Source organism: Nelumbo nucifera, chromosome 7 (genome assembly GCF_055504915.1).
Source record: "Nelumbo nucifera cultivar China Antique chromosome 7, China Antique-T2T, whole genome shotgun sequence".
In the NCBI taxonomy this organism is placed as follows: domain Eukaryota; kingdom Viridiplantae; phylum Streptophyta; class Magnoliopsida; order Proteales; family Nelumbonaceae; genus Nelumbo; species Nelumbo nucifera.
The window spans coordinates 2,152,435-2,166,534 of NC_142655.1; the positions used below are offsets into that span (position 1 = coordinate 2,152,435).

At 39.5% G+C, this 14,100-nt stretch overlaps 1 protein-coding gene across 1 annotated transcript; it reads right to left on the reverse strand.

Moving 5' to 3' along the window:
• Positions 1-1,868: 1,868 nt before the first annotated feature.
• On the reverse strand, positions 1,869-13,478 carry LOC104597619 (carbon catabolite repressor protein 4 homolog 2-like). Its single transcript, XM_010259268.3, has 13 exons — positions 13,190-13,478; positions 12,622-13,028; positions 10,495-11,260; positions 9,638-9,724; positions 9,464-9,547; positions 9,256-9,342; positions 9,074-9,142; positions 6,259-6,312; positions 6,048-6,139; positions 5,824-5,938; positions 2,817-2,964; positions 2,315-2,468; positions 1,869-2,115 (listed from the first exon to the last, which is right to left on the reverse strand). The coding sequence occupies exons 2-12, from the start codon at positions 12,777-12,779 to the stop codon at positions 2,323-2,325; spliced, it is 1,806 nt and encodes a 601-aa protein (XP_010257570.1). The 5' UTR covers positions 12,780-13,028; positions 13,190-13,478; the 3' UTR covers positions 1,869-2,115; positions 2,315-2,322.
• Between the last annotated feature and the right edge of the window lie 622 nt (positions 13,479-14,100).

Consider the following 14,100-nt stretch of genomic DNA (forward strand, 5'->3'; position numbering starts at 1 on the left):
TTTCTGTGTTGCAATTCCTTCCATTTGTAGTGAAGAGCACTGTGCATACGTAACCGTTTGCGCATAAGGAGGACACGTCACGCGTATTTTAATTTGTGTAATTGCTTAAAGCATGTGAAGCCAAAGAAACGATGTCCATAGAGGATGCCGTTAGATTTCATTCAAAACAACCAAAAAATGAACCCTGTTCTTTGCCGCCTCACACCAAACCCTGTTCCCTCCCGTTTCCTCCCTCTCCAATCGACGGCAACCAACCATCACCAGCGATTGTCAACACCGGTGATCGGAGGACAAATTCGGGTATTATTTTTTGTTTCAGTTTTTATTCCTCAAACTCAGTATCAGGTATTGCATTTCCTTCTTAACTTTTATTTTCCACAAAACCTAAATCACAACTTCATCTTCTCTGTGCAGTTAAGGCGACCGGTGACCGGAAACAATCAGGTATTGCATTTCCTTCTTTTTATTTTCCCCAAAACCTAAATCATAATTTCTCTACTCGACAATAGTCTTTGGAAAGGATGTTAGCAGTAGTAGAGCACAACGAGAGAAATAGTCTTTGGGAAGGGAACTAAATGCAGCCTTTACTTGGGCAATCATAATGAATGATCCTTATCAGCTACAAAATTCCTACAAAACAAAATTAACATAACATAGGAAGCAATCATAAGGCTCAGTTTGGAAAGAGTACAAATACATATAAAATAAAAAAAATTGCGCTCTACATATTTGTATTTGTACTCCTTCCAAATGGAGATACATAATTGATCTGATTAAGAGTTCAAATCAACCCCCCACAAGGGGGCGTCCCACAATGTCCCACAATACATCCCGGCCATGTATTGGAAACATCTCCCGATGATACCTCATCATTTCTGATACTATCATCAGGAGATGTTCCCAATACACTGTTAGGATGTGCTGTGGGGGACTGACTTCAACTCTGAGAAGACCCTTCTTATGTTGCATATGTACCACATGGAATAATATTTCTATATTGAAATGTGGTGACAATTCTTGAAATAATACCCCCAAAAATTCTTAAAATAAATTATAATATATTACTTAAATTCAATCCAAGTGAAAAACTGGTACTACTAATATCGCGTTAACTGAAAAGACTTCTGACACATGGAGTCAATCTCTTCTCTTGAGAATAGGGTTTATGGTTTCGGTTGAGAAATTTCACCTTGGCGCAGTTTCACTGTATTACTCGTAGAATGGTTGAGCAATTTCACTGTATTAAGAAGCGGCAGTTTAGGCCCCTTGTATTGCTTCTATCTTTCCTTAATAACTTATCATTTTCAGTTAGCCAAAACAGAGAAAAAAAAGAGAATAGGGTTTATGGTAATTCATCTTGAATTTCCAGTAGCTCCAAATTGATCCATCTAGCATTCATAAATCATAATCGTCTTGCAGCAAACTTCATTACACTGGAAAAGACCAAGCCCATGGCACCGAAAAACCGATAAATTGCGGTTAGCACTTGGACGTAATAGTGGTCTAGCCTAGAAAATACACAACGGATACAGCGGTTACTCCCTTTGAGACAGCTGTCACCGACCTGCCAATACAGCAGCAGCATTGACCCAAATATAGGATGCAAAAAATCTTAAGTTGCTTAAGAGACCCTGATGAAATTGTAGAACTACTTGTATATGCAAAAAGAATAAAGAAACCTTTGATTACTGTTGTACCGATCAGTAGGAAAATCTGTTTCCTCTTCAGCAGTCGATGCCGGAACCGAAGTGGCAATGGAAAATTGTAGAATGGGCTTATTCCCCCCCTAAACACGGTCCCATCCCTTCCCCCAATATGTCACAGCATTCACCCCCATTCCACTTTGAAATGAAGAAAACTGGGAGAAATAACTAAATATATCGACTGCCGGCCATTTATGAATGAAATTTATGCTAAAGAGCCCAAAAATTTTGAACAACACATTTGTGACATTTCTATGAAACAAGTTGCATGATACAAATAGATCATGATTTTGATCCCATGAGGATTAAGGCACCCGGTGGCGAATTGAGGGAGCACGATCTACTCCAAATAACTTAGCTGCTTGAATTGATCTTCATTGACTAGATTTGTCCTGGTGGCTAGTAGGGATGCCTGGATAAAAACATTGGAAAAACAGCTTAATGATCTTAGGGAAGATTAAAATGAGATTTGCTCTAAAGCTCCCGTAGAGTGGCTAATTTCCAACATGAATGCACAACCTAATTTGAGATTTTTTTTTTATACTAAACTAAAATGAGATTTAGTCTTGAATTTTCCAGGGTTGTTTCGTTTGACACCAATGCATACTTACCTGTAATGTCAACGTCTTGTCCTAGGCTTACAGCGGAATTCAGCCAAGAGTGCTATATGATCAGATGACCACTCTGGAGATGGAAGTGCTGTTTCTTTCCGTAAGCTCTCCTCATCCAAGAGCTCCAGCAAGGATTCCACTGTCAGAGAATCCGCTGAAACAAGCAAACGAACTCATCAAGGTTCTCATGAAAATTATGAACCAGGGAAAAAAAACTGTCGTAACTACAAAAACAAAGACCCACTGGTGCATTACCTCTGCAGCACATTAGAAGACAAGACGTAACCAAGTAATCTTAATAAAAAGCAGCAGAGCAGTGGGTCTCATGTCTCGTTTTCCAGTATTTTGCATTACTTTTTGGATATATGCTATTAATAGAAGGAACTTCCCTCAGAGCGAAGGAGGCCACTAGTATTTTGCATGGGTGCAAAGCAAATTGTTCATCTGTTACCACCCCTCCGACAAAGTATGGTTACTAAAAAAGGGCTTGTAACAAATTTACCTGTGTAAAATATGTAATCAAGGGTGCCAATGAAATCTCTTGTGCAATTTGTAAATAAAGGTTCATTTGTTGTAGGATCCATTCTCCTTCGGTGCTGCTCTAAACCAAGACCAACACCCATTCTTGCAAAGGATGAGTAAGCACTGACCTGCAGCAACGTTAATGTCACAACTAGCATAGATTGTTTAAGCCATGAATAGAAAATATTATGATTTCAAGCAGAGCTTTGAAGGGTGAATGCATGAAGAGAGTAATCATGACTCTCAGATGCTTGACAGACACAAGCCGCAAAATCCAAATGGAGGAAATGAAGGCAGAATTGGTTTGGATCCCTCCCACATGTTCAATCTTTTTTCAGCGATTTCCCTCAATATCTTTATCATTAACACAACCACCATTTTGCTCATTCTTAGAGTTGTATTTAGTACCTCTAAAAAGATGATTATCCACCATTAGAGAGACATGTGAGTTGGCTTGGATTACTTGGTGTTGCATGCTTAAAGGGCAGAATGCTTAGGAATGCAGAGGAGCTATCATTGCCCAGCTCCCTAACCTAATGCAGCACCAGGCCTTGAATTCAAGGAACTGCATCCGCCTTCTTCAATAAAATTGAATTAAAGTGGGAAAAAGGACTCAATAGACATTCATAGACAACCAACCCATGAGAAGAAAATATCAAACAGATCATCAATCGGGACCAATTTTTTCTCTTTTCGGGTAAGTCATCAATTAGGTCCAATTCAAGAATGAAATTTTGGTCCTTGGTCCCTACCAAAAATTGAAAAACCAAAAGACAGGACACTTGGCTAATAGTTCCCATGCTCATAGTTCAATTGCATTTCATATAAGATCAAAAACTAAAAATCTTAGGTTGGCACAATGAATCCAGACACCTAGATAGATTCAGTAGTAATGTATTGAATCTTTAACATTGATTCACTATATTTAACATCTTATTATGAAAAAGGCAATGCATTATTTTTTTTTTTTATCAATAACACTTTCATTAATTCATCAGTATAAAATTTACAAGTGGAAGACAAAAACACTTACCTTCCAAGAGTCACAAAGAGATTCGAGAAAGGAAAAAAGAAAAAGACAAAGACACTAACGTTACAGCTTAGCCCAAAGTACAGAAGAGAATGCATTATATGATTGTTGTACACCCACAGGGAATGAGCATCGATATAAATGGGGGACTGTACTGAGGCCAACTACAAAAATGATAAAAAAATCCAATGAGGTAGTCATCTAATGACAGCCCACGAATCAATATGATTGTTGTACACCCACAGGGAGGAAATTTAGCAGTATGGTGCCCTGGAATAAAAAAAAATAAAAAAATAAAACAAATTTTCTTCTAACAGCATTCCATAAGGTTCTAAATATCGATACAGGCCGATACGGCAGCGTATCGGCCTGTATTGGTGTTTTTTTAACGTTTTATTTATTTTTTTCGAAAAACGGTTCAGATGGGTCAGTTTAAGTCCTGACTACCCTCTGAACCATGGCCTGACCCGATACACCCCCTCTAGGGGCGTATCGGGAAGGCGCCGATACGGGCCAATACATAATGATATTTTGAACCTTGGTTCCATACTCTAGCAGGACCACGATAAAACACAATAACTTAAACTCCATGGTCTCTCAAAGCTCATTCTACACCTAAGGGCCACTAGTTTCCAATAGAACATGCATCAAAATTCATTATCCCCTGTATAGGGAGGCTGACTGTCTACGGGCTTGCTTCCAAGTTGATGAACTTGCTATTGCCTGCCAATACCTAGTCCTAGCAGCCAAATCAACAAGCATTCTGCAAAATTCCTCCCTTGCCAGTATCCTCTTCCTATGTGCCTCACACTGCTAATAGTGACCATCTATAATTGTTTCATCCCATTGGGTCATATTTGTCTTCTGGAGTTGAAGATGAAGAGCGTCACCTTGGGGATGGAACAATATTTCCTTTTAAATTTCAAATACGGCCAGACAAGATTTGCCTTAGTTTGGCCACATAGCAAAATAGCAAAGGATTTTGGGGTAAAGCTGGCTCAAGTAGAGACACTAGGGAAGGGAAACACAAAGCCTCTCGACCTGGCAGAACGCTGCCACACAAAATCTGCAGATCCACTAGACCTCTTCAGTATATGACTCATCCAGGACCAAGTCAATGAAATTTAAAAATCAAGTTAGAAAAAAAGACAATAAACAGACAGGAAAATGATTAAACTTAGATACTAAGTATTTACTCTTGAACAATAAAAGCAGTTAGGTTTAGTCATCATTATATCAAAAGATAACATCAATAACATATTTGGAAGTATTGAAATTGCCATGCTTATCTGAGCTGGACAAAGACAAAGTAGATCTAAAGCTGCAAAAGCCCTGAGTAATAGCAACACCTAAAAGGCATCATTAACTAAAAGTGACCATAAACCCTTTAGTTAGTAGAAGAAAAATCTTGATTGCAAAAAATAACCTGAAAACCATTTCAAGTAGAATAAATGAACTGCTAACATAAGCAAATCTTAGAAAAGAATTTAAATAATTGAGTAGCCCTTTGAAGTCCCAATCTTGTCAAAAACCTTATATCTTTCCTACATATGACACCAGATGGATAAAGCAACCCTCAATTTGTGAAGCATAAGGGGACAAAGTTAAGCTTTGAAGTATTGTCCTTTGATGCCTAAAAAGGCCAAGATATTAAATATATACCGCAGATGACCTTAAAACCATTACTGCCAATAACAAGAAGGTAATACCAATTTTTGCCCAAGGGTAATGAGAAAGATATAACAAAGTTCTTAAGATATTCAATATAAAAATAAAATAAAATGAAATAAAATTACCAGCGGTACATGATGAGTTAACTTGCTTGCAGGGTGCAAGATTCCAAGGGAAACAAGAAGGTAATGTAATACCAATTTTTCCCCAAGAAGGGTAATGAGAAAGACATAACAAGGTTCTTAAGATATTAAATATAAAAAAAAATAAAATGAAATAAAATTACCAGTGGTAGCTGATGAGTTAACTTGCTTGCAGGGCGCAAGATTCCAAGGGGATCTACTGCTAAATCTGGATGCATGGGATCAACCTTCCCCATTGCAAGAAGTGAATGAGGAGCACTGCAATCAGATCCAAGATTCTCTACAAGATTAGCAAAACACCATGCTTGTGACAAAAATGAATTGCATTACAATAATAACTGAAATTAAACCAGAATAATAGAATTACCTTCCAGGAACTGAATTAAAATCTCCACAGACCAACATTGGAATGTCTGCACTCACAGCTATTTTTTCCAATCCTTTCAAAAGAGTATGCACCTGATACAATAAGCAAGAAACATCCAATTATTTAGTTTTTTATGACAAGAGATCCAGTTGAAAGTACATCAACTACACAGAAAGAAAGAAAGGAAGAAATAAAGCAATTCTATGAGAACCTGCCAGAGCTTAACATCCTTGAGATCTGGGTGAACATTTACATGTGTATTAGCCTGTACAATGCCAAAAGAGAAATAGAAAATGGTTATAAACCACATGAAAAGTAAGGCTGAAATGCTGTAAAATGACAGGAAAAAAGCCAACTTCTACACACCACATGAAGTCAAGGACAAGATAAACCAACTGCCAGTTTAAATTGATATACAGAAGAATGCATTCTGAATCCTTTGAAAAACAAAAACTTTGAGAAGAACCACTCCAAGTGGAAGACCTGATCGACTGCAGTCTAAGCAGTGACAAATTAGGTATATAATATAGCACATAAATATGTTTGTGGGTTCCATGCGATCTCATGATGGAGCTGGAGTGTGTTTTACAAAAGGGTCTCCCTCCATCTAGAATTTCTATGGGTCAGGAAAGAAGCAAACAGAATAGCACAAAATTCAAAGAAACATGATAGGTCTGAACTGGCATGTCAGCACTTGACATCAAGTCTCCATATGCCTATGATGTGGCAAGGTCTTTAAGGCAGAAAAATTAATGGCCTTTTACAGACAGATGGAAAGTACAAAGAAGTAAAATTAACAACTTGGGAAGTTAAGGCACAAAAGAGATACAGGCCAAGATCAACTACCCAACTCATCTGAAGAATAGAGTGCCTCACCATAAAGACCAGGCTTAGGCTACTTGATACAGCAGGTGCAAAACATTCAATACAGCACATGGCCTGATATGTTTACAACTCATGTTGAGTAGAGGTGTAAATCAAGCCATGCCACCCGCTGCCCGGCACGACGGCACGCGGGCTGTGCCAGGCCTGGCATGATAGTCCGGGGCTGTATTGAGCCTGGGGTTCCAGGTCCACAGGCTGGCACAACACAGCCGTGCCTGCCGCGCCGCACGCGGCCCACGTGCCAGCATGGCCCAACCCGCGGGTCACGTTCGGCCCGCCCGATGAACTAGCTTTTTGGGGTTTCTTTTACAGAAATACCCCCAACGGCTATAAACAGCTATGTAGGGGTGGTATTTATGTATTTTGGGGGGTCCCCAAAGGAGGGCATGACACTACACCTAATGTTTCACCTGAAGTAGATGATCAAAGTCAAGAACAACAAGAGAAAACGAAGTGGATATTTTTAGTATACTCAAATAGTTGTGTAGCATTTTTTTCAAATTATTGTAAATTTTGTTTTAATTTTATTTAATTTATTTGATTTTTTTAATAGTGTAATTTTTTATTTTCAATTTGTAACTATATTGTATTTTTTATATTTTATTAATTTATTCCATTTTCCGATTTTCATATTTCATCCATCCATCCATTGTATTCTTTGTATCACTCAAATTTAAATGAAATAAAATTCCTATTTTTCTTCCAATTTGTTATTCACTTCGAGTCTTTGTCTCATCGACTTCTTATTTGGTTAAGTATTTTTTTAATTTCTTTGCGCTATGGGCCGTGCTGGGTCGACCCCCCAAATTATCCTCGAGGAAGGTGGCACAGCCCAGGATGGCCCACGGGCTGGCACAGCACAGCCCGCGGTCAGGCCATGCCATGCTGGCCTGGCATGGCTGCAGCCCACCCGGCCCAGGCACGAGCCCGCATGGGCTTGGGCTGTGAGCTGTGCTGGGCCGACCCCCCAAATTATCCCTGGGGAAGGCGGCACGGCCCGCAGGCAGGCCGTGCAATGCTGGCCTGGCACAGCCCACACTTTGCACGGGCTGCAGGCAGGCTGTGCCGTGCTGGCCTGGCACGGCCCGTTTTACACCTCTAATGTTGACCATGTATGGAAAAACACACAATTCTTCACCTCTCCTTATGGGTATGGTAAAGGCTAAACATAACCCCTCTGCAGGACAGTGTTGAGCCATACCAGTAACATGCAACAACCATGAAGTTGATCAGATTGTTTGTAATAAGCTCCTAGAAGATGTTTGGTCACACATCAATGCTATGATGGCAGTTGGAGCAGCTCATATAGTCACTTATCAGATGTTTGTTCTAATTGCAATAAATCAAATTGGTAGTTCATCACTATAAATTTAGCAGGAAGAGTTTAACATTAACATGTTAAGGATAGAAGAGAGCGAGAGAGAGAATATTGGATGAACCACAGCTCTATTGCAGCATAAACATCAGCTATAGGCCCTTGAGCCCAAGGTAATTGAGCATGTGTGAGGCTCTGAGCACATAGAGTACAAAATTAAGCCACATGCTTTTAAACTGAAGAAAAAGTTTGACACAACCAATGGACCTTGGAACTTGTATTACAAGTGCCGCAAAGCCATTAAAAACTGTTGGTCATGAAGCTATGGATGACCATTGGAATTGGGGAGAAGGACAAAGAATGACAAGCAAGATAAGGTGAGTTCAAGACCAAGAACAGCCACTTTATGCAAAAAGAATGACAAGGGTTTAGGTCCACATCCAGTCCATCCCTCCAAAGACCCCAGATAGCTGGGACAAACATTGGGAAACAATCCTATACCTTCTTTTATAGCCATGGATTAGCAGAGAACAAGGGACAGAATCAAGTATATACAAATAAAAAAAATCATCATGATCAGCTAAGCCTCGACTTATGAAAAGGTGAAAAAACAGAAAGTAACATTGTCACCCACACACAGAACACAATCTGTAATGCAGCACACTGAGACAAATTGCTGCATCTCCCTTTCTGTCATCATGGAATGGATGCAAGGATAAAACAAGCCACAAACTCAAACTGCAATAATTTGATGAATACAGTCAAAGATGAATAGGCAAGAATAGAGACTGAAACATGAGATAAAAAGGGTAAGAAGTGCGCTTACCACACAGAAAAGTTGTCGCTTATCAGCAATAAATTTTGCCTCCAGAACAGCTATTAGTGCAACATTATCCTACACAGAAATCAAATGATAAAAAAGGAACACATCAGTTGAAAAACCAACAATCCAAGAACAAATCAAAGAAGGCACAGAAGAAACCCAGTGCAGTCAAGGACTCAAGGTACCTTGAGCAATCGATTCAGAGCAGTTTTCTTCTGAGCACTTGGAACCACTGCATCAGTCAAAGACTGTGCAGCCTTATTAAATTCAACCTGCATGCAAGAAAAAACCTCCTTAACATATGAAGCAGTCATAACAAATTGGTAGAGAGCCAAAAAACAGATATTGTAATGAAGAAATTATGGAAAAAGAAATGGAAAAATGTTTCTTAACCTCATATTTTTTGACATGTGAGAATCTGTCCCTACGGAAAAATGTTGCACAACCGTCAATTGCATAAGGAGATCCATTGTACACCTGCAAATCAAACAAAAGCATATGAAAAGAATACAATGGCATATAGACATTGAACCATGTAAATCAACATGTCATAAATGATAAACCAACCTCTGATGTCTTTTTCTTGTAGAGAGCTTGGTAGCCATGTTTTTCCAACTCAGGGGAAAAAAATTCCTCAAAGTGGTCACTCTGAACCTGAAAGGAAGAAGGCATTACCATCCTCAGCTTGCTTAGTTTGAAGAATGTTTACAAAATAGGAAGATATTACTACTTAATATCATTATTAACATCAAAAGAGCCCACATGGTTGGGATTTGGGCCAAGTTGAGTTCAGTTGCATGTTGCTTATAAGAAAATTATTGCATCCCTTCTCAATTCTCCAACATCATTTATTGGTATAATGTAAGGTCTAAAAGCATGGAAATCCTCAACAATCTGCACATCCTTGGTCTGGGCTTCCCCTGTTCAAGAAAAAGATATACCTTCTACACTAAGACTGCATTTGGCATTCCTTAAGGACTTTTCTCCTTTTGCAGTTAAAATGCCCCTACGAATACTGGATTTTAACAGAAAAAAAGGAGATAAGTCCTTAAAATAAGGAATGCCAAATGCAGCTTAAGTTTCTTTTCTTCTTTTTTAAAAGAGAGCAGGTAACATCAACCTCTGGTCACAAAATACTGGCATTATTATGCCATGATCAAGTAAAAGTTAATTGAGGTTTTGGCTAACTCAGTTCCGTAGGCCACAATATAAATAAGACTGATGATATTTTCCTTATACATCGGTTAGTTGGGTTTTCAGAACACATCAGACAACAAGAAATTCTATGAGCTATCTAAAATACTAGAAAAGGCATATCTATTAACAAGAATCATATCCAACAAAGGTTGCCAAAAGCAGAATAGGTATCACTCCTCAAAACAAACAAATCTAGAGATGGAGTAAATGAGTGCACACCAACTTACCTCTTGAAGACAAAGAATGTCTGCACGACAGCCAACAATCTCCCGAAGCAAATTCTGCCTGCGATATGGCCAAGAAAGGGCCCAAGAAGGGCAATAACTGTATGATTCATTTGTGGCATATACATCTGAGAGAATATTATATGAAAGAACAGTAAAGGTTCCTGAGGAAGCACTACGGCCATCAGAGTCTAAATGCCCCATCATGTCAATTCCACTGACTGGTATCAATCGTCTGGGAGTAGGTGAGGGAGCTGGAATGACACGGGAAGTCATGATAGTGTTAACATGTCCAACAGGTAGCTTTGATTCAGCATCTACTGCTGCACACTCAAACTTTAGAACATGACCAATATCATCTGCTGTTGGAGTATATGTTTTAGAACGCCCAACTTCAAACCAGGTTTCACCACCACTTCTTTCTGTAATCGCTGCAGGATATAAAGGCGCAGAGCCATTATTCAAGTTTTGGCTCTGCCCCATGCTTGATGTTGAACCAGATAAACTTGTATTGATAACTCCAGATCCTGAATTATTAAACCGCCCAAATAACTCTTCCTCTTCTGCTCCATTTTCATTTACAGCACTAGCTGCACGATCATGCAGAATACGATGATGCTGCCATGCATCTGAAAAGCACCTAGGGGAGCAGTGGTAGCTTTTGGCAACAGGGATTTTTGCCTTAACACAACCCAGGCACTGCAAAGTCGCTTGTTCAGAGGGATGGATGCTGCAAATGGCAACTTTTCTGTCACTTTGAATACGAAACCTGCAATATAGAACAGAAATATGTAAAAAATTCTATATTTCTGAATAACAAAGGAAAATCCAATCAACCCATTCAGGAGAGGAAAAAAACATAAATATAACAACCAGTCACTATGTTTAACTAATAATCAAGTAAATGCCCTTCAGAATATATGCTATTCTAGATTCCACCTGCAATCAAGGTATCCTGCACAAATGTAAGAGAAAGATTGACTTTTCAACCAAAAAATTAACACAGTGCAAGACTAGACCTTGAGAAGTTCTCATAAACAAGGTTCAAAATATTGATAGGATATGCCCCATATAGGGCGTATCATACCATATCGCCAAGGTCTCGATACACCTATTTCAGGTGTTTTCAGGAACCTATTCATTTTATTTATTAAATAACATAAAAATATTTATGAAAATGAAATTTTGAAAAAAAAAGCACATTGTATAAAGCACTAATGCACGTCTGCCGATACAGAGGTGTATTGATACTTTGAACCATGCTCATAAACCAAGATGCACAATTAAGGTGCAATGCATTCTATTCGGAAATGGTCTCAAAGTGAGCAGCAACACTTCATCAATGGTATCTAATTATTTTATGTATATAGCCAATTGGCAATGGTAGTACTTTCTTCCATTCTTTTTGGGATCAGTAACCTGCCCATGCTTTCTTTGATACCCTCATATATGTTGTGTTTACACATCGTGGGACTTGTGTCTTGTTGTGTCTAGACATCAATAGGTCTTGTCTCTCCCTTGAGTCCCGATTACCATGGACCTCACAAACATTTGCAGAATATTCAGAGTCAGACTGTTTTAGCAAGAACTCTATCCAGCAGAAATTAGAATGTTGGAACTAAGCAATCACCTTGCTAAAACTAAAGGGAGGAAGGAGTAGGTGGAAATCCTTAAAAAGTATATATTCATTTAGGGCTGCCGCTGCTACACTTGGTCCAGCATTGGAAAGTTGTGTAGTTTAGGCACAGAACAATGTGGCACCATCAAACCCGCACAATGTATTTCACAATGTGAACACTTGTCTTTTTCCCCTCTGGTTTTTGTCAGCAAAACTCAAAAAATAAAATGCATTTTCCCCTGAGGATGATGGTTCTCCCATAGAAAATTAGAGAGGGAGAGAGAGAGAGAAAGAGAGAGAGAGAGGGAGAACAGCCCATCAAATAAAAATGTAAATGCACCTATAAGTACAACTGACCCATCCATAAATTAACCGGGTTTTCAAGTACAAGAGATTACTGAGCTCAAGTTTTTGTACCCAAAAAACACAGTGAAGCGAGTTCCAAGTTCTGTAGAACGACAAAATGAGTGATAAAAAGAAAAGGCTAGAAGTAGAAAAAGAAGAGTACTTACCACTTGTACCTCAAGTAGAATCCATCAAGTGGAACCGATTCCGGAACATCGTCGGTAGTGATGGAGCCATCGGGTCGCCGTAACAGTACGTAGGGCGTAAGTTCGCAGCCCACGATCGGAATGTCGGATGGAAGGTGTACCCGCAGCACACTCAGCATGCTTCCCCCTCCAACAATTCTGCTCCACGATCCTCCCACTGAAGCCCCAAACCTACCGCTAAAACCACCTTCGCTTCGAAACTACAACTCAATCCCAACGAGAGGCGGAAACCAGGCGGATCCGCCATCACTGGACCTTGAAATCCGCCAGCCTGGACAACCCAACTTGGCCCTAGAAATCAAAACCACCAAACGCGGACAGCACAACGAGAGATCCTAAAACCCTAAAGAAATGAGCTACGAAAATACCTGCAAATCGTTATGGGAGGAGGAAAATGAAATAGTTAGATTTGAATTTGCACAAAATGTTTTCAAATAAAAAACGTATCTTTCAAAAGGAACTCTACATCGATCGTTGGAACGATCGGAATCGAATTACATATGAACAGTTCATTGATTGATTGACTAACCGATTAACGAGGCCGGAATTCGACAAGGAGGAAGAAGCAGCAGCAGCAGCAGCAAAGGAAATATATTAAGAGAAAATTTGGTGTTAGGGTTTTATTGAGAGCGAGAGCGAGAGCGACAAGAAGTAAACCTCTTCGCTGGTCATATCTCCATGCTCTTCTCAGGAGCAACAGACAGACATATATACGACTGCTCTCTTCTTTCTGTATTAAAATCTTGCCCTTTCGGGCTTCGACTGTCTCACCTCACGTCCCTCTCTCCTCCTCTCTCTGGGTCTGGGCTCTGCTCGCTGAGTTCGGTCCTAACTCCTAAACTATTATAGGATAGAGATGGGACGAAATGCTTCTTGCCATCTGTTCAGTGTTGAAGCAAATCTGGGCTGGGCTTACTGGTAAGTCCACTCTGCCCGAGCTTCACCCTGGGCCTAAATGTCGAGGCCCAATTCCTATCATGCAGCCCGCACATGAATTCTATTCATCGGGTAAGTGGATCTGGACCCATATTACTGGTTATTCAGAAACAGAAGTCGTAGAATAGGTTAAACCATTAAGCCTATTAATTCAGCCCGTTACAGTCCAAGAAGAGTGATCTCTTAATTATTACAGGCCTATTCCTGGGCTCCTGGCCAATAATACTGGTTACGCAAAGAAAACTTGTAAACGGGTTGGATCTAAGAGCCCATTAGGTAGCCCAGTTCATTAAAATTATAAAATCAAGAGACTCACACTTTATTGCTTTAGCCAAATGAGGTGTTGAATAGAAGCGGAAGTTCATACACCTTAACACAATCTATAGGGTTTATTTAGGCTCTGTTTGGAAAGAGTACAAATACAAATATTTTTACTTCTTCCAAACTGAGCCTTAAGTTCACTCGTGATGACCAATTCAATTGAGAAACTGAACGTAAACATGG

What these genes read in the sequence shown, in the direction of transcription:
- LOC104597619 (XM_010259268.3), bottom strand. Translation starts at nt 12,779, where the DNA reads ATGCTGAGTGTGCTGCGGGTACACCTTCCATCCGACATTCCGATCGTG. An exon ending in TTCTACTTGAGGTACAAGTG is followed by an intron (nt 11,261 to 12,621) that starts GTAAGTACTCTT and finishes TCTATATTGCAG; the next exon opens with GTTTCGTATTCAAAGTGACA. An exon ending in TTTAATTCAGTTCCTGGAAG is followed by an intron (nt 5,939 to 6,047) that starts GTAATTCTATTA and finishes ATCTGATTGCAG; the next exon opens with TGCTCCTCATTCACTTCTTG.